Source organism: Talpa occidentalis, unplaced genomic scaffold (assembly GCF_014898055.3).
Source record: "Talpa occidentalis isolate TD23 unplaced genomic scaffold, MPIMG_talOcc4v2.1 talOcc4.7, whole genome shotgun sequence".
Taxonomy (NCBI): Eukaryota; Metazoa; Chordata; class Mammalia; order Eulipotyphla; family Talpidae; genus Talpa; species Talpa occidentalis.
This window is the reverse complement of record NW_023605083.1, coordinates 90,160,685-90,183,638: the sequence shown is the minus strand read 5'-3', so window position 1 is coordinate 90,183,638 and position 22,954 is coordinate 90,160,685. Positions and strand designations below refer to the sequence as shown.

General features: G+C 43.2%; 3 protein-coding genes across 5 annotated transcripts in view; 1 reads left to right on the top strand and 2 right to left on the bottom strand.

Annotated features, from left to right (window-relative positions):
• NUP88 (nucleoporin 88) overlaps positions 1–8,527 on the bottom strand; it is a 33,834-nt gene extending 25,307 nt beyond the window's left edge. The window contains exons 1-4 of the mRNA XM_037493438.2: positions 8,188–8,527; positions 5,018–5,187; positions 4,190–4,315; positions 1,093–1,179 (exon numbers count right to left, since the gene is read on the bottom strand). Coding sequence (XP_037349335.1) covers positions 1,093–1,179; positions 4,190–4,315; positions 5,018–5,187; positions 8,188–8,490 — 686 coding nt within the window. The 5' untranslated portion in view covers positions 8,491–8,527. The remainder of the gene's footprint in view (positions 1–1,092; positions 1,180–4,189; positions 4,316–5,017; positions 5,188–8,187) is intronic.
• Positions 8,528–8,863: 336 nt separating this feature from the next.
• Positions 8,864–17,665, top strand: RPAIN (RPA interacting protein). Of its 3 annotated transcripts, XM_037493441.2 has the most exons (7): positions 8,870–9,148; positions 10,643–10,813; positions 11,995–12,055; positions 13,767–13,878; positions 14,025–14,088; positions 15,172–15,312; positions 17,376–17,665. In XM_037493441.2, the coding sequence occupies exons 1-7, from the start codon at positions 9,068–9,070 to the stop codon at positions 17,403–17,405; spliced, it is 660 nt and encodes a 219-aa protein (XP_037349338.1). In that variant the 5' UTR covers positions 8,870–9,067; the 3' UTR covers positions 17,406–17,665. The 3 variants fall into 3 exon arrangements, with proteins under 3 accessions (XP_037349340.1, XP_037349339.1, XP_037349338.1); XM_037493442.2 differs by lacking the exons at positions 14,025–14,088; positions 17,376–17,665 and having other exon boundaries at positions 8,866–9,148; positions 15,172–15,313; XM_037493443.2 differs by lacking the exons at positions 13,767–13,878; positions 14,025–14,088; positions 15,172–15,312; positions 17,376–17,665 and adding an exon at positions 13,679–13,760 and having other exon boundaries at positions 8,864–9,148.
• Positions 17,590–22,836, bottom strand: C1QBP (complement C1q binding protein). Its single transcript, XM_037493439.2, has 6 exons — positions 22,530–22,836; positions 21,821–21,971; positions 20,316–20,409; positions 18,400–18,495; positions 18,104–18,226; positions 17,590–17,980 (listed from the first exon to the last, which is right to left on the bottom strand). The coding sequence occupies exons 1-6, from the start codon at positions 22,759–22,761 to the stop codon at positions 17,831–17,833; spliced, it is 846 nt and encodes a 281-aa protein (XP_037349336.1). The 5' UTR covers positions 22,762–22,836; the 3' UTR covers positions 17,590–17,830.
• Positions 22,837–22,954: the final 118 nt, after the last annotated feature.

The window sequence follows — 22,954 nt, the reverse complement described above, 5'->3', positions numbered from 1 at the left end:
CAGGAAGAAACCACCATGACTGGTAGATCAGTAGAGAGAATACAGATTTGACCTTTCTCCTTCCCATACCAAGAATTTCAGATATTAAAACTATTAAACACAGGGCCTCCCAGGTGGCACAAAAGTTAAGATGCAACCTACGAAGCTATCCACAGTCTCTGCAGCATGAGTTTGATCTACAGCCAGGGAGCTACCCACATGGCGCAGCAAACCTCTCCTGTCTCGCCCGCTGCTCCCCTCAGCAGTGTATTTCAGTCAATCTGCCTGTTCTGTTTGCCACTCTGTCTCTAGTGAATCCTCTCACGCCCCACACCTCTGGCCTATACCCCAGTTCTTGTATGCATACATAAATAAACCTTTAAAAAAAAAACTATTAAACACAGAATAGCTATATATAAAACATTCAAAGGAATAAAGATCAGAAAAACAAAGAAGCAAGACTAGAGACGACAAACCATGGAGACGTAAAAAACTAAACTTCTGGAAATACTACTACTAAAAGCTTCACTCTATATGCACACACTAGGGGTCATCGATCATATGTGGTAATCACCAGAAAGACTGATCAGGAGGCCAGAGGGATGGGGGTTGTGAGTTCAAAGGGTGATTCTGTTCTGTTAGTGGTCAAAGTAGCCAGGAACTTGCCCCTGTAGTGGGTAAGAAAACATAAAAGAAGCCAGGGTCAAGGAGAATCAGAAGGGTTATCTAGAATTCACTCCAGGCTCTGGGACACTAGATGCTGGTCTGGGAGTTCAGTAAACTCAATGAATAGCTGGTAGTCTCCAGCCCAATACTCTCACCTTCTCTATATTTTTGCAACATAACTGATTATCTTATTCAAGACACAACAGGGAATCAATTTCAGTAATTCACAAATTCACATTTTAGAGCATTCTTGAAAAAAGATCCTGCTAGCCATACGGTGACATTCAGATTTGTAATTTCTTGTTACACATTCACATTGCCTACTTCTGATAACTTCTCAAGTTACCAAAAGAATGCGAGTCACCTCTAGAAAACTTTTCCTCTGTTGAAATTGCATGTATAATCCCCATAAACTAAAAGAAAATCATTACACAAATAAAAACTTACCCTTTATTGAGTATTAGACTTTCCTCTTCTGCTTCTGAAAGTAAAATGATCTTAGTGGGTGTCTGGGGCTCACGTAGAGAGTAAATTCTAGCAATCAAGAGAAGAAAACCAGCAATTAAAATTCTTTCTCAGTTCCCCAATGCTCTTTTCTTGCCAGTTAATCAGTTCTTAGGAATTTTCCTACCAATTATCAAAACTTTTTTTTACCAAAGATCTTCCTGTTACTGACAAAGTAGCCTACTTCAATTGTTCTCTTAAGAACAAGGAAGGTTTTTTTTGAGGCCTAAAGAAATGTTTTCTATACTTACCAAATCCTTAATCAACCTATTCCATGACATTGTACCTGTTTCTTTTATCCTAAGTCCTTAGCCACACTCATCTCATCTAGTTGTGTCACTGCTTCTAAGTTTGCCAGCTTTCCTCCAATTACACCCATTTGCCTCTCTATTAGATACAAAGCTCATTAGAGAAGAAAATTTATCTTACTCTTCTTTATATAGCAACCAGCAGGCAGAGCAAGGGACATTTAGCTTGAAATCTATACACGTTTTGGTTATGTGATGACTTAATAGCATGTCATCCTATTTTTCAAGGGGAAATATGAAACTAAAAAACATTTTTTTTTAACCAAAATAATTTACATTTTTAAAATAACTTAAATTGGGCCTCCCTGGTGGCGCAGCAGTTGAACACTGGGTTACAAAGCTGCCCGCAGCCTCTGTAGCGCCAGTTCAATCCCCAGCTGCTCCCCGGCCACCGGAGGAGGGTCCTGCATGGTGCGCAGACCTCTCCTGCCGCCCGCTGCTCCCCTCAGCAGTATACTTCGGTCCTTCTGCCAGCTCTGCTCCCTGCTCTGGCTCTGGCGAATTCTCTCACCCTCCCGCGCTTCTGACTGTACCCGGTGCTTGTATAAATAAATAAGTAAATAAATAAACAGACAAAAAAACAAAAGAGTTCTCCTTTAAAAAAAAAAAATCCTTTAAAATAACTTAAATTTTCACAACATGAATGGCTACTGTTAAAAGGAAAATTCCCAAAAGGACAGTAATGCCATTATTAGAAATCCAATATGCTTTATACAAAGTTTATCAAACTGATCACTTACGTGGTCTGATCCCATTAAGAATTTTTAAACTTAGTGTGTTCCATTATCAACAATATGCCAATATGGTCTTCCTGGCTGCCTACAAGCATTACTGGATTCAAAATACATATGAGTACTATATAGTATACTGTAACAGGGAATTGTAAAAGAAAAAGTAAATGCAACAAGGCACCGAGTGGCAATTTCTTTGTTGTCCTGAAATTGTCAACAGGGTCCAAAGTTCAGGAAGAAAGACAAATGTTAAATACCCCATATTTCAAAAAGAACTTTCAGTAACTGAGGCCAGATACCTCCAAGAGGGTTTAATGGGAGGAAGACCTAGACCTACACTACTCCTCACCATCTCCAATGTACCTAAAAGGAAAACTAGGAGAACACATCAAGAGCCCTTAGGAATACAGTACCATGTTTGTAATGGGAGGGTATTTGCTTACTCTTTCTTTGTCCCAAACTCCAAAGCTATTGGTGGGCAGAGAAGGCTCTCAGAGAAATTACTCAGTCAGATTTAGGGGTACTTGAGTAAAGGGAGATGGACATCTTCATTTCCTAGTAGAGTATCAGAAGTGTTGCAAAAAATCTGTATGTGACCAAGATGAGGGAATTCTTGGGTGAACCTAACATGTCATGTATAGCATGCTGTCACTTAATGGCATGTTTCTTTTTTGAAGGAGGCAGGCTGGAGCACAGTAAGAAGGGACTGGTATAATACACGTTCTCTGTGGTCTTTGAGGGTAGGGAAGGGTAGGGAAGGGAAAACTCTACCTTTATGGTAGAGACCATGGCTCCTTAAGAGAATGCAGGAGATATAAGTTTGGGGATAGTCTATCTTAAGAGAGGATTGGGGAAATGGACAGCTGACAGAGCCCATGGGAAACACACCTACTCAGTGATGGAGAGACTTGGAGGTTAAACACTCACCACCAAAAAACACACATACCAACTGTGCAGAGACTACCACATCATCAGAGGCCACTGACAGCAGAGGGAACTAAATTAAATCAGGATTAGGGATACATATCCACATCCATCTATTGCTGACAGCTAGTTATATGCCTCTCCTATACCATTCTCCTAAGCCACTATCAGAGTTAGACCAAGAGGGAGGAGGAAGCAGTCACCAGCTCCCACCCCCCTCATTCTTACACTTATCCCCTACCTCAAGGTGCTAGGATAGAAAGAAGAGTCAAGAAGCAGACAAAGTCCTCCCCACTCATTTCAGATCCCTCAAGTCACATATCTGATCTGTGACAGGGCCAGGATATGGTTTTGAAATGAATTTGAGGTCAGAGTTTTAAAGTAGACAGACTAAGTTTTAATAACTAAAAGTAACCAGAGATCCATATAAGATGCCATTAAGGGAGCAATCATTTGGCATGGAGGAAAGATTTGATAGAGCAGTTAAAAGAAGTGGCTAGATGAAAAAACAAACTGAATATTTGCACCTCCACTAGTAGAGTCCCTCAATAAACTTTGTAATATAAGGTAGATCCATCTGGAAAGTTAGCTGATAACAGAAATGCTATAGGATTAGGACATTTAATCATAGAATATACAACATGGAAGGGGCTTTAGTATTTATCAAATCAAACCTGCAAATTTTACAAATCAGAAACTGAGGCTGCCCTAAACAGAACTTTAAGATCACAAAACAGCTGTGATATCAGGACAAGAATTCAAATTTCTCAGTTCTCACTTATATTTTCTTTCCCCTAAGCTACATTACATCCCAAAGGGTGACATAATGAAAATGGTCTTGGAAAGATTATTCTAACAGTACTTGACTAGTATAGGAGAAACTGGAAGCAGGAAGGCCAGGGTATAGCAGCAATTAAGGGGTGTAAGTGAGGACAATGAGGCCATTCTTAGATGAGTACAAGAGCCATTAGACAAACCATTCCAACATCAATGACTCATTTTGTGGTACCCTGAGCTGTTAACTGGCAAACAGAAGTAGAGTCACACAAAGTTACAAGAGATAAAAATAAAACTCACCTTATTACATTATCTGATGTTAACAGTACGATGTGGGGGTCCAGCATTTCACTTGGATACCAGGCAGCATGCTTTAGAGTCAGAGAGGTAGAACTGGTGAAAAATCTCTCAGCAATTGGAGTGGTACTAAAATAAAGACAACAATTTTCCAAAACATATTGTGTAGAACTTGGATGAAAAACCTTCTAAAGGAAAATCTATTTTAAAACACTGTTCTCCTTTCCTTCAAATCTCTTTCTCCTAAATCTTTCTAAGAGAGCATTCAAAGAATCTAGTCAGTGAACATCAAAAAGTAAAATAAAAATATTTTTTAAATTACAAAGTATTTTATACTAAACTTTATATGATTTTAATATCATATCTTATTTGATCCTGTCATAACCTAGCAAGGAAACTACAACAGCAGATACTATCATTGTGATTGTGTACATGAGGAGATAGATATTTAGAAAGGAGATATTTTAAGGGGATCAAACCTGTAAGTAGTGGAGCTAATGATGGGTTTCTATATATATATATATATATCTTTTCAGACTAACTTTTCTATACTTGTTAAAAAAGAAAACAAAGCAAAAATAAAACTTAAGTTTTGGATCATAAATAACAGCTTTTAAAAAATCTTATTTCTATTTCTTGACAAAATGGCATGACTTGCAATGTGATCACCCATACAGGATACTGTCAGTATTAATATCACAAGACCATCTGGAGAACGCTAATGTTCAAACAGAAGCATAGTAAACATACCTTAAGAGCCAGAGATCTGGAATAATATTCTGCATGTATTACAAATTAAACAGATAAACACTAGATGGGAACATAACTTACCTACAATTCACTACTGATTTTCCACCTTCAAATTCAGAATTCTTCCCCCATCTTTTAGGTAATTCTAATACTGATAGTCCTTTTATTCCTATAAGTGCTATATGATGTTGTGTTGGACTTAATAAGACTTGATAGATTTCAAACAGAGGTGGATTTATGCAGAGCAATCTCTGGAAATGAAAGCAAACTGATCAAAATGGTTCATTTTAATAAAAATATATGGCAGTTGCTTAAAAAGCACAGTACGATTTTAGTTTTCTATAGTTATAATAGCTGATGAAATACTTTTAACCATTTAAATTGGAATGTTATGTAAAATACAAAAGCTTTTCCAACCTTGATAACTAAATGGTATATATAATTTCCCTTTTTTCTAAAAAAAAAAAAAAAAAAGATTATTTATTTATGCATACAAGAACTGGGGTATAGACCAGAGGTGCAGGTTGTGAGAGAATTCACCAGAGAAAGTAGGAAGCAGAACAGGCAGATCTACAGAAACACACTGCTGCGCCATGTGGGTTGCTCCCTAGCTGGCCACACAGGGGATCAAACTCCTGCTGCACTGACAGGAGGTCGCTTGATAGCACGGTCTTTAACCCCTGCGCCACCAGGGAGGCCCTACATAATTTCCCTTTTTATGATTAAGCTCCAGCTTACCATTTTAGTCTCAATTCACCATTTTCCACTTGTAATTTATACTCAGATTAATTTGTACTTCTGGGAAATAATTATGCTTTGTTATGCCTCTCTCTTTACACAACTGTTCCTCTTCCTACAATGTCCTCATTTTCCTTTTTCCCTTTGTTAACATATTCTTGGAGATTCACCGTCTACTTTCCTCCAGAGAAACTAACTCTGATTTTTTGGCCAGGAATAAGTTCATCTTTTCTGTATTCCTATAACACACTTGGATAATGCTATTATAGCTCTAATCACTTTGTATTCTATCCTCTTACTTGCTCATCTCACTCAAGTAATTATGAACTACTTGAAATCTGTGCTTTTCATCTCTGTATCCTTAGCAGAGTATATGGCTCTTAATATGCGAATTCTCCTATTCAAATGTAATATTCATGTAGACAAAGATGTCAGAAGCATTAATGAATGATATTTATTATATTTAGAAACAGTACAGTGAGAGAGAGATTGGCTTTAAGTGCTTCTGCAGCAAACAGAATGGTGCTTGACCTATGCAAGTTTAACATGGAACACCGATATTTTCAGGAGGTTCTGATAAGTTGTTTCAGCATCATATGCCCTCAAAAAAACTCGCTTCTATTGGTATTTCCTCTTCTCTCATAGCCATCTCAAATTCCCATTTGCTTTTCTTCCTACTTTCAGTAACAAATCATGAGGCTGCAAATTGCTTACCCTTAAGTATGGAGAATAACCTTAAGCCAAAATCCTTTCAGAAAATATTACTCTGAATATAATGAAAGTTGTACTAATTGTTACTAATGTCTGTAAGTTTGTTTTTTTTGTTTGTTCTTTAGCTGCCCTAATCAAACTATTTTTTTTTCTGGTGAGTGGTTCTTCCCTGCCTTCTCAACCCACATCTTTCTGGCCCTAATCAAGTAATTATTTTCCTCTGGTGAGTGGTTCTTTCCTATCTTCTCAACCCACATCTTTCTGCTTGATTTTGACAGCCTATCTCAAATCAAACACAGGCCACTTTTCTTCTGTTACATATTGACACATTACAGAATCTATTCTCTTAGATCACTTATGATAATCACAGTGTTAGATGTGGCTTTGTTTTGAAAGTCATTGCTTTGTTAACACCAAAGCGTTGTTGTGTATCTGAGTTTTTGAGATTCTGAAGGATTAATGGTCATTCAGAGAGTCACTAATTTTTACTGAGCTTATACATTCCAGGTGCTCTGTGTACTGGAGATAACAAATTAAGTAAAGCAGACACAGATGCTACTTTGGTGCTTACAGTCTATAAAAGCAGATAGACAAAGATAATTCAATCATAACTGGGTCAAATGCTGCAGAGTTTTAGGGTGCTCTTACTGTGCATCTGAAAATTATTCTTTTTTAAAGATTTATTTATTTATTTACTTATACATACATACATACATACAAGCACTGGGTACAGTCAGAAGCGCAGGAGGGTGAGAGAATTCTCCAGAGCCAGAGCAGGGAACAGAAGAGACAGACTGACGAAATACACTGCTGAGGGGAGCAGAGGGGAGCAGCCGGCAGCGCAGGTGAGGTTTGCCCGCCATGTGCAACCCTGGCCCTGGATCGAACCGGCGTAGCTAGCAGAGGCTGCGGGCAGTGTCGCAACCCAGCGCGAAACCGCTGCGCCACCAGGGGAAGCCCTGAAAATTACTCTTATAAATGAAATTTTACTGCACGTAAAACTAGACTTTTTGACCAATAATCTAAACTGCAGAAACACTGCTGGCATCTTTGTTAATCATTTCTCATCAACAAGAATCAGATAATGGCACACAGACGCAGCATGGGTGCCAAACTTTTAATCTTTAAAGAGAATCAACTTATTATAAACAGTTCTGTAAAGCAATGTGTAAGCATAGTATGTCTAGAATACTTCTTAATCTGACCCAGTTTCACAGGCTGTTGGATTATCAAAAACAAACAAAAAAATCCTTCCCAATTTAGGGGACAGTTTAATTTTCTAAAAGGGAAAAGAATTCACAAGGGATTCTCCCCCCATGTCAGACACTAAAGTGCTTTAAGTCTATTACCTAACTTAACGCTCATACAATAACCCACAGCGAGTTAGGGTTATCCTTATTATTTCATAGGTTACTCACGACCAATTAAATGAAAATAGCAACTCTACCTACACTCTCAGTCCCCTAACCCTGCCTTGTCTTTCTTCAGAGTACTTGCATTACTGGTATTTTACTGATTGGTCCTTCCCTTCCTCCAGGCGCCATGGATTTCAGTATCTTGAGAGTATTCTGAGAGCACGAATTCCTACAGCAGCGGGGCACGGTGTCGGAGTCGAGAGACATTGGTCAAAGTAATGAAGCTGGGCAAGAGAGGCCATGCTAGAGCGTAATGGAAACACAGACTTTTCCACCTGAAGTGGGCCTGGAAGCACACCTACCAGACGACGAAAGACAGGATGGGAAGGGAATAAAACTAGCCGAGATCCCAGCCGAAGGTCACTGCCAAGGCCAGCATGACCGTACCTGGTACTGGGAGAGGGGCGATTCCTCTTCGTCGCCGCTAAGGCCCCGAAGGCGAACGACCAAGAAGGAGCTGCCTTCTTTCTCCCACAGAAAGAGCTCTCCGCCGAGGCCTAACACCAGGTTTCTCGTCAGCATCTGCGGCGGCAGTGGCGGCGACGAAGACAATGATGAAGAAACCGGTTTCTCAGTCTCCGCTGGGCTTTGGTTTTTCAGTCCTTCCCGAAGCCGCAAGAAGGCAATGTGGTCAGGAAGCCAGGTCTGCCACAGCTCCCCGTCACCAGCGAGTCCCTCGGCCGCCGCCATCTTGGCTCCTCTGTCCCTCTTACTCCAGTTGCTCTGCCCGCCCCTGAGCGCAGCCAATCCGCGGCCAGCAGTCCACTGCCTCGGCCAATCATCAAGTGGACACTCCGGAAGCACGCGGCTAGAGTTAGGGGCGGGGCGAAGACAAAGCCAGCCTATCATTTATTCAGAAGCCAAAGCGGGTGGGACAAAATGGTCGGCAGGGCGAGGCTTGTTTTGAGAAACCTGTGGTGCTATGGGAAGTGTAGTTCTCAGAGGGGAGCCCGCGGCTTGTGTGGCTAATTGCCTATTGGGGCCTCCACCTGGGTGAAATTAGACGTAGAAAACCTCCCCTCAGGACTTAACTCGCTCGATAATAAATAAATAATAAAACAAACAAGTCTTTCTCATTCACGTTGAATTGACTTCACAAATGTTACTACTTCAATCACTCCTTGAGTTGAGCAAATCCGCCTTCGCTGGTAGACACTTCCCAGAATTCCCTGCAATCTAGTTAGCGTAACACCCAGAAACTACAGTTCCCAGAGTTCTGCGCGCTACAAGGAGGCGGGGCTTTCTGGCGCAACTCCCGCGAAAGGAGATGGCAGAGTCCTCGGGTTCTCCCCATCGCTTGCTGTACAAGCAGGTGGGCTCGCCACCTTGGAAAGAGGCTTTCAGACAAGTAAGTGTGAGGTTTAGGAAACCTTGCTGGGCTGTCGTTACTTCCCTAGCACGTTCCTGGAGCCATTCTCCCCCGTGCCTTCGCCTCAGCCCTGCCGGGTGAGGCAGGTGTTGGGAGCCCTTGGCCGGTGAAAGTGGATCGATCCGGAATCCAGGCCTCCCCTTGGGCCTTGGCCACCGTCGTGCCGCCCCTCTTTCACCACCCCTTCCCCGCACGCCGGAGTTTTGACCCCTGGATTAGCCGGGGCCGTCCGGTCCCAGGAAACTTTGAGTATGGGTTTGTTTTAAATGCGATTGTGCTCATAACCGCCCGTCTGCACCTCTGCAACAGCACCTGTAGTTGTTGGTAGGTGGGCACCGAGGGAAGCACTCCGTGTACGTACCTCATACGAGAAGGAAATTAGTCATAGTCCTGGGGAATGTAACTGAGCCTCGGGTAAGCCTCGGTTGCTAAGTCTTAGAGCTGTGCTGTTACCTCAGTTCTGACCTATTCTGAACTCTGCATGGTGCCTGTAAGCAATATTGTCTACCTCGCTAGGAATCCCTGAAGTAGTGGGTATATCCCAGGAAAATAACACTAGAAATGACTGTTTATTTATTTATTTATTTTTTTAAATAGAGGCATGTTTTATTTGTTTGTTTGTTTTTTGTTTATACATGCACTGGGTACAGTCAGAAGCGCGGGAGGGTGAGAGAATTCACCAGAGCCAGAGAGGGGAGCAGAGCAGGCAGAAGGACCGAAGTACACTGCTGAGGGGAGCAGCGGGCGGCAGGAGAGGTCTGCGTGCCATGTGGGACCCTCCTCCGGTGGCTGGGGAGCAGCCGGGGATCGAACCGGCGCCACAGAGGCTGAGGGCAGCTTCGCAACCCAGCGCTCAACCGCTGCGCCACCGGGGAGGCTCTAGAAATGACTGTTTAAAGCAGAGTTTCTCAGCTGTGGCTGTTGATATTTTGAGGGAGATAACACTTTGTTGTTGGGGTGCTGTTCTGTGCATTGTAGAATGTTTAGGAGCGTCCCTGATCTGTACCCCCTAGAAATCCTGCAACTAGAGTTGTTATAACCAAAAATGTCTTCAGGCATTATCAACTGTCCTTTGGGGGACAAAATCACCCCGAGTTGAGGACCATTGTTATACAGGGAAGCAACTACTGTAGCTATGTCTAGAGCAGCAAGTATTTCGAAGCTACTTAAATGTCCCATAACAACACAGTTGGGGTATTATCATTCAACCTTTAAGGAAGTTGGCATTGAAGATAGAATGTGAAATATGGTGATTTGGAAATACATGAGTAAACCATAATTTCACTTGTGTACATGTGAATAAATACTGGAGAGTAATATAAAAAAAAATACTATAGTTAAGCTTGTAGCTGAAATTTTGTTTATAAATTTTCTTTAATGTTTTCACAACTAATTTATGAGTTTTTTTTTTTAATGGAATTGCCTTTTCTTAAAAAAATAAAAGTAAAAAACTCTTTTTCTCTTTTTTCCAAGGGATGCCTGGAGAGAATGAGAAACAGCCGGGACAGGGTCCTGAACAGATACCGCCAGACTGGAAGCAATGTGCCAGGGAGCATGCAGAAAACCCTTCTTGTGCAGGAGGTGATGGAAGAAGAGTGGAATGCTTTGCAGTTAATGGAGAGCTCTCCAGAGGCCTTGATTCAGGTCAGGCTGGAATATGTGTTTTCAGGAAGGGTGCCATAGCACCAAGAATGCCTGCTGTCTGTATATCTACTTACCCAAGTCTTCTAACCCCATCTACCCTCTAGTCCCCAATCAGGAGTCTAACTGTCTTTATCCCAGGTTCTCCTACTTTTAATGTTAGATTCTTCTAGATTATTGATTCCTAAATACCAGAGTGTTGACCTGCTATGTCATAATCACTTATGAAATTAAAAAGAAAGAGGTTTCATTTGTTGGATCAACCCCTGGAAATTTTGAGTTAGTAGGCATGGGCTAGGTCTCCTAGCCCTACAATATTTTGTAAATATTTTTATTGAGTTAATATTGGCTTATATCATTGTTTGCATTATAGAAAGGCTCCCCCTCTTCAGGTGTGGCTATAGTGCAGGCACCACCAAGGAACCCCTAGTCCACCATCATAGACCCTTGTGCCCTTTCCCTCTTTGTTCTCACCCCCTCTCCACTCCTTCCCTTTCCCTGGGAACTTTTTTTAAAAAGGTCTTCAGATATTTTCTGATTCTAATCTCAACCAGAGTTGGGAGCTGGATGTGGATAGGAAATCATTTACCATGTATCAAAAAGAGCACCAAAGTGGAAGTCAGGGTTCTGAAATTCTAATCTTGGTTTTGCTGTTGACTTTTCACTCCATTCTGCCACTTTGAGCTTTAGTTTTCACTAAAAAATCAAGGAGATACTATTAGTATTGTGAGGACTAAATAAGAAAACATGTGGGAACTACTTTGAATACACGCAGGCTATTTATACTGATGCCATGTTACTTGATGCTTTCTACTGGCTCTGTGGTATGCCAAATGTTGCGTTATATAATCACAAACAGTGCTCACAATAACACTCTGGGTAGGTTTTGTTCCTGCTTTACAGAGGCCCAAACTGAGGTTTATAGAAGTTAGCAACTTTCTAGTGGACACATAGTTTTGACAGAATTTATACTTAGCAGTTCTCCAAAATATAGTGCCATAATTTTATTACTGGGTAGTTTAATCATTTGTTGATGACTTCTCAGTATGACCACATTACCCCATTGTCTGCATAATTTGGACTGATTTCCTCAGGTAAACCTAGGCTCCAACTATGAATTATTGTGGGGCTTGTCAGCTGACTATATAACTTCAAACCTCTGATGACCGTACTTGCTCTTGCAGTTTGAGGAACCAATGGACCTGGCTGTGTTGGAAGAAATTCAGCAGGAGCTGATTGACCAAGGTGACCCTTAGCCTATATCTACTCTAATGCTCACCTTTTTTCTAATTAGGATTAGTTCGTAGCTCCCCTTTTTCTCTGTCCATCTTTGCTGACTTAGTTCTTATCATCTGTAAAATAGAAAAAATAGATTGGGCCTCCCCTGGCGGCATAGGCAGTTGAGCGCAGCGCTGTGAAGCTGTCCGCACCGCAGCCACTGCAGTGCTGGTTTGATCCTGGTCAGTAGGCGAGGGTCCGTCCCACATGGCACGGCAGACCTCTCCTGTCTCTCCTGCTGCTCCTCTCAGCAGTGTATTTCATCAGTCTGCCTGTTCTGTTCCCCACTCTGTCTCTAGTGACTCCTCTTATCCTCCTGCGCATCTGGCCTGTACTCCAGTTGTATAAAATAAATAAATCTTTTAAAAAAAAAGAAAAAATAGATCTACCCTATAAGTTTGTTTGTAGGATTAAATGATATATGAAGAAGACTTAGAGCAGTGCCTGGCATTAAAAAAGCTTTCAATAAACAATAGTTATTATCATGGCGCTATAAAAGCCAAACTGCTAAGATTCACTTCTTAGATTTACTAGTTTAATTTATATGACTCTGGGTAAAATACATAATCTCCCCAAGTCTCAGTTTCTTTACCTTTAATAAGAATAATCTTAGTGAAGATATTAATATACACAAAGGACTAGCATTTGACACATAGTAAGTGCCATGTAAGTGTTAGTTGTAATGATTGGTATTATTGTTATTTGGAGGTAGGGGTTAAAAAACATTTTATGAGAGGTGATTGGATCACATCAGAATACTTGTGATTGACTGCAATTAAATTGTAAATTCTTGAGTTTATTTTATTTTTTTTGTTCTTCACCACTCATAGGTCTCACTAACTAAAAAATCTTGAAGTGATAGGATTTCCTGTGTTCTGCTATACTCAGTTATAGGGACCCTCTGAATTTATACAAGCACTGGGTACAGTCAGAAGCTCAGGAGGGTGAGAGAATTCACCAGAGCCAGAGCGGGGAACAGAACAGGCAGACTGATGAAATATACTGCTGAGGGGAGTAGCGGGCGCCGCAGGAGAGGTCTATGCGCCATGTGGGACCCTCGCCAGTGGCGGGAGATTGAACTGGCGCTGCAGAGGCTGTGGGCAGCTTTGCAGCCCAGTGCTCAACCACTGCGCCACCAGGGGAGGCCCTCCAATATACATTTATTTACAGAAACAGAAGGTGGGCTGGGTGTAACCTGTGGGTTATGGTTTGCTGACCCCTCCTCTAACTAGAGCCTGGACAGTACATGAAGAGCAGAGACCAGTCTTTTTTATTTTTACATCTCTTGCCTACTTTTTTTATTTTTGTATCCCTAGATATTATTGTATCATGTTTGCTGTGTGAACACACAGGTTCTGAACAATGTAGACTTTTGAGTATACAGTTATTGGGGAACAGATTACTTTAGACTCAGCAGGGTAGGCCTCCTGTCAGAAGTTAAGTGTTCTTTTTCCTGCTGGCCCTGGAATCCCAGCACTCTATATTTCTCCTCCCGTGGCCTTCAGAGATGTGGGATGGGTGGCCAACAAGATGGAGCAGTAAATAATGATTTGAGCATGATTTTACCCCTGTTTTTTCTCTTGTGTGAAGGAAGCCTTTGGAGGTGAAGCTTAGCGTTAAAGGTATGGTCCTCTGAGTGAAGCACGGTAAAGTACTCCGGCTGTCCTTTGTCTTGCAGAACAGTCCATCATTAGTGAGTATGAGAAGAGCTTGCAGTTTGATGAGAAGTGTCTCAGCATCATGCTGGCTGAGTGGGAAGCAAACTCCCTCATCTGTCCTGTATGTACAAAGTAAGAGTTTTCAAAACCTTTTCAGCATTATTGTTTCCCACCCCCCACTCCAAGGTGAGTGGGATTTCCCCCATATTTGTTGCCTGGAAAGATTTGGAGATCCAGGTCTGCTGGCCATGACTCTGGGATCCCAATTCTGCTTCTAGGTACAACCTGAGAATAGCAAGTGGTGTGGTCATGTGTCAGTGTGGCCTGTACATCCCCTCACATGTAAGTGTTCCACACAGATTCTGTGTTCCCTCTTCCCACCACCGTCTACTTCCTTAACCTTCAGTGGTGTGTGGAGCCAGTTGTGTGTGTCTCTTCCCAGCTTCATGTTATGTTCACACCGGTGGCTTGAAATCAGCTGTGGTGAGACTATAACCAACATGGAAATTGGCAAGTGCTACACATTTGTTGTAATTCCTTGCCTTTTCCCCCAGAGCCATTGTTGAACACCTGTTCATGTAGCATTGCTTAATATCTTCAAAGGCAGCCCAGTTTAGAATTGGAAACACATGTTTCTGATTTCCCATAAAATTATCCCTATGTCTAGTCACATGGATATTCAGAATTTCAACTTTAGTTGAACACAGAATGAATGAGGCTTCTTACCTGACATCATGGGGAGTGGAAGTTTGCTAGTTGGTTAGTTGCAAATTATAAAAAATGAAACATAGTTTCAAACATGTAAATTTGTTTGCCAGTCTTTTAGCAGGGCTCTGCTAAAGTCTATTTTTTTTTTTGTTTGTTTGTTTCAGAAGTTCTGTTACTGTATCAAAAATGCTGGGTGCACACCTTTAGGCTTTTTTCTCCCCACCTTTTACCTAATTCAGCAACCCTTTTTTAAGCAACCCAGCTTTTTGAGCATTTCCTAAACATCCCATTTATATAAAAAAAATCTTTTATTTTCGTTGGCCTACATATTATGTAGTTACATTACATTAGCAAATTCAATGACCACAAACAGATCTGGGCCTAAACAGTGCTGGTTCTTGGTAAGGATACACTCAGCGCATGGCAGCTGAGCGTGAGGGAGACCAAAAGGTGACCTACTACTAGCTCTGGGTGTTTCCGGTGTGATGAGTGAGTGAGTCAGTGTTTCATGGTGTGAGTGGAGAGCGTTGGTTGATCTGGAGAGGCAGTTACAGGGAGCTCATCTTCTCAGCACCGTCAGGAGCCCATTTCTAAAGGTCCTTGGAATCAAGCCACCACAGTTAGCCAGTTGCACAGGGTTATTAGTTGGCATTAGGAATCAGAATTGTCAACCTATTGACTATGATTAGGTTGTGGTGTAACTTTCTTATTTTTCAGTCTCCACAGCTGACAGAGCAGAAACTCCGTGCCTGTTTAGAGGACAATGTGAATGAGCACAGTGTACACTGTCCCCACACACCTCAGTTTTCACTCACTGAAGGAACAGAAGAAAAGGCCAGTCTCCTCATGAGCTGTCTGGTAAGCCTCCCTTGGGGCCCTGTGGTGTGAATGTTTCAGTGGCTGGTTTTATTCCCACCTTGTTAGAAATGATAGCTTAGAAACAGGCAAATGTTTAAATATACAGTTTAGTCTCTGATCATCTAGAACTGCTTGCAGATTCTGGAATATACAAGTGCTCTCAGGCTTCCATGTGATTCAGTCTGGAGTGCCTTTGGCTTTTCCCACTCAGCTCAAGGATCATTTGTACAGATGTTGGGTACTGCAATATACTAGATAATCAAATCTGCCCCTCACATAGAATGGTCCAGGATCTCCTTGGGTTTCCACTGTTCCCTGTTCCTGTAACGTTGCTGCAGTTGGTGTCTTTGTCTGTGAGGACAACAACTATATCTTTATCTTTACTCCCAATCCTTGGCATGTAGGAGGTGCAGAACATGTGTAGAAATGAGTTAAGGTGGAGGGGAGAGAGTAGAAGCCTCACAGGTCAGATGGCTTTCGATTCCGCCTTCTCTGTGAGATGAACAAATGAGGCATCTGCAGTGTAGTGGAGCAGAGCTGGAGTACAGAGCTCCTTGAGTGTGAACGTTTCAGCCCAAGTGCTGGAGGGAAAGGGGAGGGCAATTGAAGAGGAGGCCAAGGCTTACCTAGGTGCCGAGTGTGCATCTGCAGCCACAGTGCAGTTGTTGTGGACCCCAGTTGTCCACTCACCAGACCAGCAGCACACAGGAGCTCAGATCAGAGCAGCAGCAAAGCCAGTTGGGAGAGATTTGGAAGGAGAGTGCTTCCAGCGGCTATAGGGACATGATTGACAGTGCTGGCTCCAGAGGGGTCAGGGAGACCATTATTGGGTATGTGTGTGTGGAGGGTTCATCATGTGAAAGATGAGAAACGAAAGGACAAAATTGTATTTATTAGGCTATCCCAGAGTTCAGCATTTTGAAAAGTAGTTTATTTGAAATGCTGTAGAGTCCCACTGTGCCAGTCAAGTACTGGTTTCTCATAAGGGGAAATCAAGGACCCATGGGTTCGAGGTCCAGTGCGATGGCTATAGGGTAATTCAGGGTGAGGTAAAAAATAGGTATGGGTTAAAGATGGTAATATGTATTTCACAAGTATTTGGAATATTTGATATGAGAGGGACAGTGGATTAAGGGTGAGTGTAGGAATGGAATATGCCAGACCACCAGAAAGCCACATATATTACCGATGGCTGCAAAAATAAGCAAGATTGTAGACAGCATTCTTTGTCCTGGTGGTGGGACTGAGCTGTCAAGATACCAGGGACCAGTTTTTATACTCAGTAGCTAATGGGGGACCAAGGTATGTTAGAAATAATGGACCTCCAAGTTCTAATTCTGCTTGCAGTAGGCAAACTTGGTTTGTACCTCCTTGTGACACATTCCTTTTTCAATCTTGCTTCAAGTAGAAGACATTTCACCTCCCTGCTGGGCCATAAAAGCTCCCAGCTGTCAGAAGTTTGAATTATCTTTCTGGTCACCAATTTCCTGAACGTGAGGGCATTTGATTAGTTCATCTTTACAATTTGATTGGAAGAGACTGCTTCCCATGGCTTCAAAGGCAGTAGTTCTAATACTACAGGCCAGGTTCAGAGAAGCCCAAGAGCAAGGGTTGGCAGTGGCCTCTTTGACACAGCTGAATTATCACATAATATAAAATATTGCAAATGCCTCAGCATCATCTCACCTGTAGGAATTCTAATTGTATGTTAAATACCATTACCGATTACAACTTTTAACCATACACCGAGGGGCCTCCCTGGTGGCCTAGTGGTTAAATCTCAGTGCTGCCATGCTATCAGCTGGGGCTTGCGTTTGATCCCATCCAGAGAGCTAACCCACATTACACAGCAGATCTCTCCTGTCTCTCCTGCTGCTCCCCTCAGCAGTGTATTTCAGTGGATCCACCTTTCTGCTCCCTACTCTCTGGAGAATCCTCTCACCCCGGTACACCTCTGGCCTACACCCCAGTTCTTCTATGCATAAATAAATCTTTAACCATATATTGAGATAACTTTCATGATGGCATGCAACTTAAGCTGACTTCTTTCTATTTAAATCCAGGCTTGTGATACTTGGGCTCTGATCCTCTAGCACCAGTTTTGACTCATCGTTCTACTGGGTTGGAAACAACTGGTTCCATCTGCGAAGGGGGCCTTGTAAATACAAACCTTTTATTTATAATTTATTTTGTATTAAAACTTCTCATGTCTCTGTTTTTGGTGGTTTGTTATATAGATTTCAGGGGAGGGACTAGAAATAGAAAAGATAAATCACCTTGGAGGAGATAAACCAATTTTATTGTCCATCATTGTTATACAAAAAACTAGAAATAATAGATCTGTAGAGAAGAAACAAATGAATAGTAAATAAGAGGTCAGAAATAATTTATATTTGAATTACTTTCCATGATATTAGGATGAAAACCATTTCAAAGTACACCTGTCTGGCTTCAGAGTAGATATTGTTCACTGGCCAAAGTCTGCCATAAAATTAAGGTGTTCAGCATCGTGTCTCCTCTATTGGCTCTTGACAAAACCTTTGAGGTCCTCAAGGAAAGAAATGTACTCCTGGTGCTCCAGTGCCGTGCTGAGCTCCACCAACTCATCTGCGAAAGTGTTGTCCACCCCTCGATCCGCAAGAAAATCCATTAGGTGGTCATACAAAGCCTAATGAGAGAAATGATGGTGACTAGTTTAAGAGAAAAATACTTCTTCTGCAATAATTAATATGTTGCTTTGTCTCTTTCTGGGTCAGGACCAGGAACACCCCCATCTTTATCAAACACTCACCCAGTCCAGGGAATCTGTGTTGAGAGTGTAATTTGTGTCCTTCCATTCAGACTCGCCAGTGGACTGAAAGCTCACTTCCCGGATGGAGAAAATGTCACTCTCCTCCTCCTCTTCTTGTCCAACCTAATAGTATTCGGGGAAACAAAGGTTTTGCTCCCTCATTCCTCACCTCTTCCTCTGCTTTGCTGGTCTGAGTCAGAAAATGTTAGTATCTGCTAAAAAGGACCATGAAGTAGCAGGAAGCACTCGCTTTCCCCAGGTGTTCAGGGGGCTAGCATGCCCCACCACCTACATACCTCATCCTCTGGGTAGTGACAGTCCAGCACAAGGGCCTTCTTGCCGTCATTCTTTATAACTTCAACCACGAAGTTCGGAGTGGATGTTAATTCAGGCTGGGGGAATAGAACGAGTCATTATAGGCTACTGTCCACAGGGGTCTCAAACAGTTCAGGGGGTCTGATGACCACCACTATGAGGATATTATTTAGTCATTTAACAGTCTCATGCTATAGTGCTCCCAAATAAGCAGCCTAGATGCTTTCACACACAGTGTAACAGCTTATTCAGAACTCTTCTTGTTGATTCTTTCTAGAGTTGTAGATGGTTTTTGGAGGCAGAATATCATGTATTTAGTATAGTGTTTTCACTTCTGGTGCACCTCACTACTTGAAAGAACACACTAGGCTTTGAATTAAGCCCAGTGTGTGCTAATTAACTGAGCTCCAGACTGGTTCTGTTAGGGGGAAAAGGATGTCCTAAAGCTAATTCCATACAGGCTTTGTGGACTCCACCCCCGCCCCAGGCCAAAGCCAAAGACACTGGGAACTCCAAATCCCATCACCACCAAAGGGAAGGTGGCTGGGACCTGTTAACAGCCGCCAGCTGTTATAGGACAGCCCCGATATTGAACGCGTTGCCTGGCTGTGGGTCCTCACCTGCACGCTTAAAAGGGACTTATGAATACTCCACTACAGGCACACACAAAAGGTTAATAAAAGGTTTATTTACAAAGGAAAAGGAAATAAGGAAAATGTACAACTCAGGGAGAAAACAGGGAAACAAAGTCTTTAATGTGTCCTACCCGATCCGCCGTCCTGAAAACCCAAAGTCACTCTCAGAGCTGGCCAGATGCTGCGAGCTGGCGGAGAGCCAAAATGGGGGACCCGCCCAAAGCCCACGTGTCTGGCTTTATACCAACTTGGCTGCTTAACCCCACCCTCAGGTCCCAGCCACCTTCCCTTTGGTGGTGATGGGATTTGGAGTTCCCAGTGTCTTTGGCTTTGGCCTGGGGTGGGGGTGGAGTCCACAAAGCCTGTAAGGAATTAGCTTTAGGACATCCTTTTCACCCTAACAGTTCTTCAGTCCTCCCAGGTCTGTTATTCTATCTACACACTGAGCTGACTTAACCAAGATCTCCTCTTTCCAGCTGTTTTAGAAATCTCCCTTTATTATGGTCCAGGATCAAAGGCAGTGCTTCTGGCCAACTGGCCATCCTAATGGCTGAATAATATCCCTTGATGGTGAATTGTTCAATGTCAGGGACAGCCTAGTCAGCATGGCTGAGAGACATACCAAGAAGTTCAGTGTTACGTCATGAGAATACCAATGCCTGCTTACTTGGAAAGTCTAGGGACCTGGTGGCCATCATACCAGCTGGTTTCTAGACCTGGCACAGTACTTTTCTAAAATACCTGAAGACCAGGTTCAATCAAAATGGCCTACAACCTAAAAAAAGATCTCTCCTTGCCAAAATCACTGCTGTTAAAAGTTCTTGCAACCTTGGGCTGAATAGCTAGTGTCTATTGCGTGTTAGGGCCATCTGCCACTTGGAAACACTCCAAACATCAAACATCTCGCCATCAGGGGAAGGGGCAAGACAGTTTCAATCCTTTCCATGTAGAGAGCCCAGGCCAATATAAAGCCTAAGCCTGCAGATAGCAATTTACTTAGTTCCTAGGAGAGAAAAGGGGCCACAAAGTACTGGTACTGAAGGTGGCCAGAAACTGCTCTTCATAAGCACTTCACAAGTAAAGTCCTAAGGATGGTTGTCCTTTGCCTTCTCTCTCCTGGAAGCATTACAGGAATGAAAACAAAAAAAAACAAAAAAAAAAAAAAAAAAGAAAGAAAGAAAGAAAATGCTCCTCTAAGCCCCTGGAGTAAGGAGCCTGCCAGTATTCTGAAGTAAAGGCTGATTACGGTGTTACAAGCTTACCTCTTGTTCTTCAACCTTCTGCCCTTGGGACTGCTCTTCCTCCCCATCAAAAGATGGTGGGATGCTATTGTTAATGTTGAAAGTGACAGTGATCCTACAAAGACAAAAGGGAACAGTATAATTTTACCTGAGTAAATACTGAGGGCCCCCCCAAAAAAAAAATTCTGCAAAGAGCATGTGTTTATATTTTTATTGTATAATCTTACTGTTTTACTACTTAACCTTAATCATGCAAATAAAGTATTGGTAAAATAGTTTTAAAAAAAAAAATATATATATATATAGAGAGAGAGAGAGGCCGCTACAGTTTAAAATACTTGTTGAAACAATGTCTCTGTCGTAGCTGGCTGTACATCTGAATTATTTACAGAAGCAAGAGTAGCCCTGGCCTCAGGAAGGGAAGGCCTCATAAACAGCAATATGTTGCAGTACAGATTCACTCTTTATACAATATTTGTGGGAAGTGTTATAATCAAAAGCAGCCCAGAGATATCAACTACTTACAATTTTAAGGTGTAAGAACCCTCACCTGACAAATCATATTCCAAGGTTTGAGTCAAAATTCCAGTGACGTAAGGCTTGGAACTAGCACTGCAGGGCCACCCACCTCCAAGCAGAACAACAGCACACAACTGTGCACTGTAACTGCTGCCCCTGAAGCTATGGTAATTGGCTGCCTTGCCAGGAAGCCACTCCCATACAAAAAATGGTGGTTTGAGGTTCAGGCACACAATTTGTCTAATTTGCAATAGTGCTGACCAAATTGACCCCCTGGCCACAGAAATGTAGTTATATTCATTAGAACATTATTGATAATGACCCAGAACTGGCTATGACTTATCCTAGGAGAATGGTATAATCGAAGTTGCAGGATATACAACTGACCTACGTATGGGGAAAAAACACTCCCCCAAAACCACACAACAGAACCCCACAGCATAAAATATACATAAGTTCGCTCAAAATGGATCCGAGACCTCTAAACTAGGCCCCCAACTCCCCACCTTTCTAATGGCAGTCCTCACTATACTATAACCCAATCTTGTTACATGTGAACTACCGAGCTTGCATTTTCACCTACCATAAACATCAGCCAGCAGAGCAGGGGAGTTTTACTCCGCCAGAGCCTGTAGTGAGTCAGCATGTCAACTAGAGCTCAAGCTGATTCTGTCTACACTGAAAAGGTTTTAGGAAGGGGAAGGACTCCCTTCACCACTATGGCTCATCGAATGAAGCTTCTTCAGTTCCAATAGGTGTTGGGATACAAACCTTTATGCTAATTCCTTACTAGCTAAGGAATTACTGACACTCACTGACTCTTCAGTAACCACCTCAGTCATATTGTGTCTGGAGCCTATGAAGTTATCCAAATGAATCCTGTCTCTTGGGAACCATGCCAAAGCACCCACTATAACACAAGGCTGTTCTGGAGATGACCTAGGGCAGGTCCTGCAAGGTCACAGATTAATCCCCTGGTGTCCCCAGGTCCCCAGCCGAGAACTTACTTCTCTCCAGCAACTTTCCGTACTAATTTAGCTTCTGTCCCATTCACCTCCAGCTCCCAACCTCCAGACATCTTGGGGAGGGACTTATGTTTCTGTATCTTCTTTTCCTCCTTAATTTCATCATTCAGGAATTCAACAAAAGCTTTGTCCCCTGCAGTGAAAATCGAAATGATACAGAAAAAGAAAAGTCAATCAGTTTAAAACCTAAAAAGGACACCCATGTACTGCAGCACTTGGACGGTTCCTACTAGCTGTTCTTGGGACGGGCCTTAGTTTCTTCATCTGTAAAAACACTGTTTAACACTCAGTGGAAAGCCGAGCTCTTTCTAGAAAAGTGATTTCAAATAAATCGGCTCATCACCAACGGTCACTATAAAAGCAAATTCCCAGTTACCAAGTTTTATCCTTGCCAAAAGACATACAAGCACACTACTTTTAACCATGCCCTCAGCCTTCCCAAACTTCTATTTTCCAGAGAGCAAGGATAAAATAGGCCTCCAGGGTTGTTGTATTTCTCCCACAATGAAACTCTCGGAGGCAGGGAGGTGGGAAAAGGGCTAACAGTAGGAAGTAACCCGCTGCTCGCCAATCAGTGGGGAAGAATCAGGAAGTCCAGACATGGGGGGCTGCTCTGGACGATCCGCTGTCCCACCCTGGGGTCCCCTCGCCCATCTAGGAATCGCTTCCACCCCTCGCGCGCCACCCTCACCTTCCGTGTGCAGCGCGCCGCAGCCGCAGCCGCAGGCGCAGGGGCCGCGAGGCCGCAGGAGGCCGGGCCGCCGCACCGACCCCGCGCGCACGCTGAGCAGCCCGAAGGGCCGGGCGCACGGACGCGGCGGCGGCTGCAGCAGCTGCCGGAGCGGCGGGGAGGGCGCGGCGGCGCGAAGGCCGGCGACTGCGGAGCCCAAAGCCCGGGGCACGCAGCGAAGCAGAGGAAGCATCGCGGCGGCGGACACGTGCGGGTGGGAAGGACGACCCGGGCCAAAACGCCCCCTGACCGCGCGCGCCCGCGGAAGTCCCGCCCCCCCAGGAAGTGCTTCCGCCCGGCCGCCTGCCAGCCTGACGCTACTGGGCGGGGCGCGCGCTGCGCCCCCTGCTGGGCGCTCCGGGGCAGCCTCCCGGGAGGTTCAGAAA

Coding starts and splice junctions, on each gene's coding strand:
- C1QBP (XM_037493439.2), bottom strand. CDS start 22,761: ATGCTTCCTCTGCTTCGCTGCGTGCCCCGGGCTTTGGGCTCCGCAGTC. Junction 21,972..22,529: donor CGGCGCGCTGCACACGGAAG/GTGAGGGTGGCG, acceptor TTTTCACTGCAG/GGGACAAAGCTTTTGTTGAA. Junction 18,227..18,399: donor GTCACTACCCAGAGGATGAG/GTATGTAGGTGG, acceptor GAATACTATTAG/GTTGGACAAGAAGAGGAGGA.
- RPAIN (XM_037493441.2), top strand. CDS start 9,068: ATGGCAGAGTCCTCGGGTTCTCCCCATCGCTTGCTGTACAAGCAGGTG. Junction 12,056..13,766: donor GCAGGAGCTGATTGACCAAG/GTGACCCTTAGC, acceptor TTTGTCTTGCAG/AACAGTCCATCATTAGTGAG. Junction 14,089..15,171: donor GCCTGTACATCCCCTCACAT/GTAAGTGTTCCA, acceptor CTTATTTTTCAG/TCTCCACAGCTGACAGAGCA.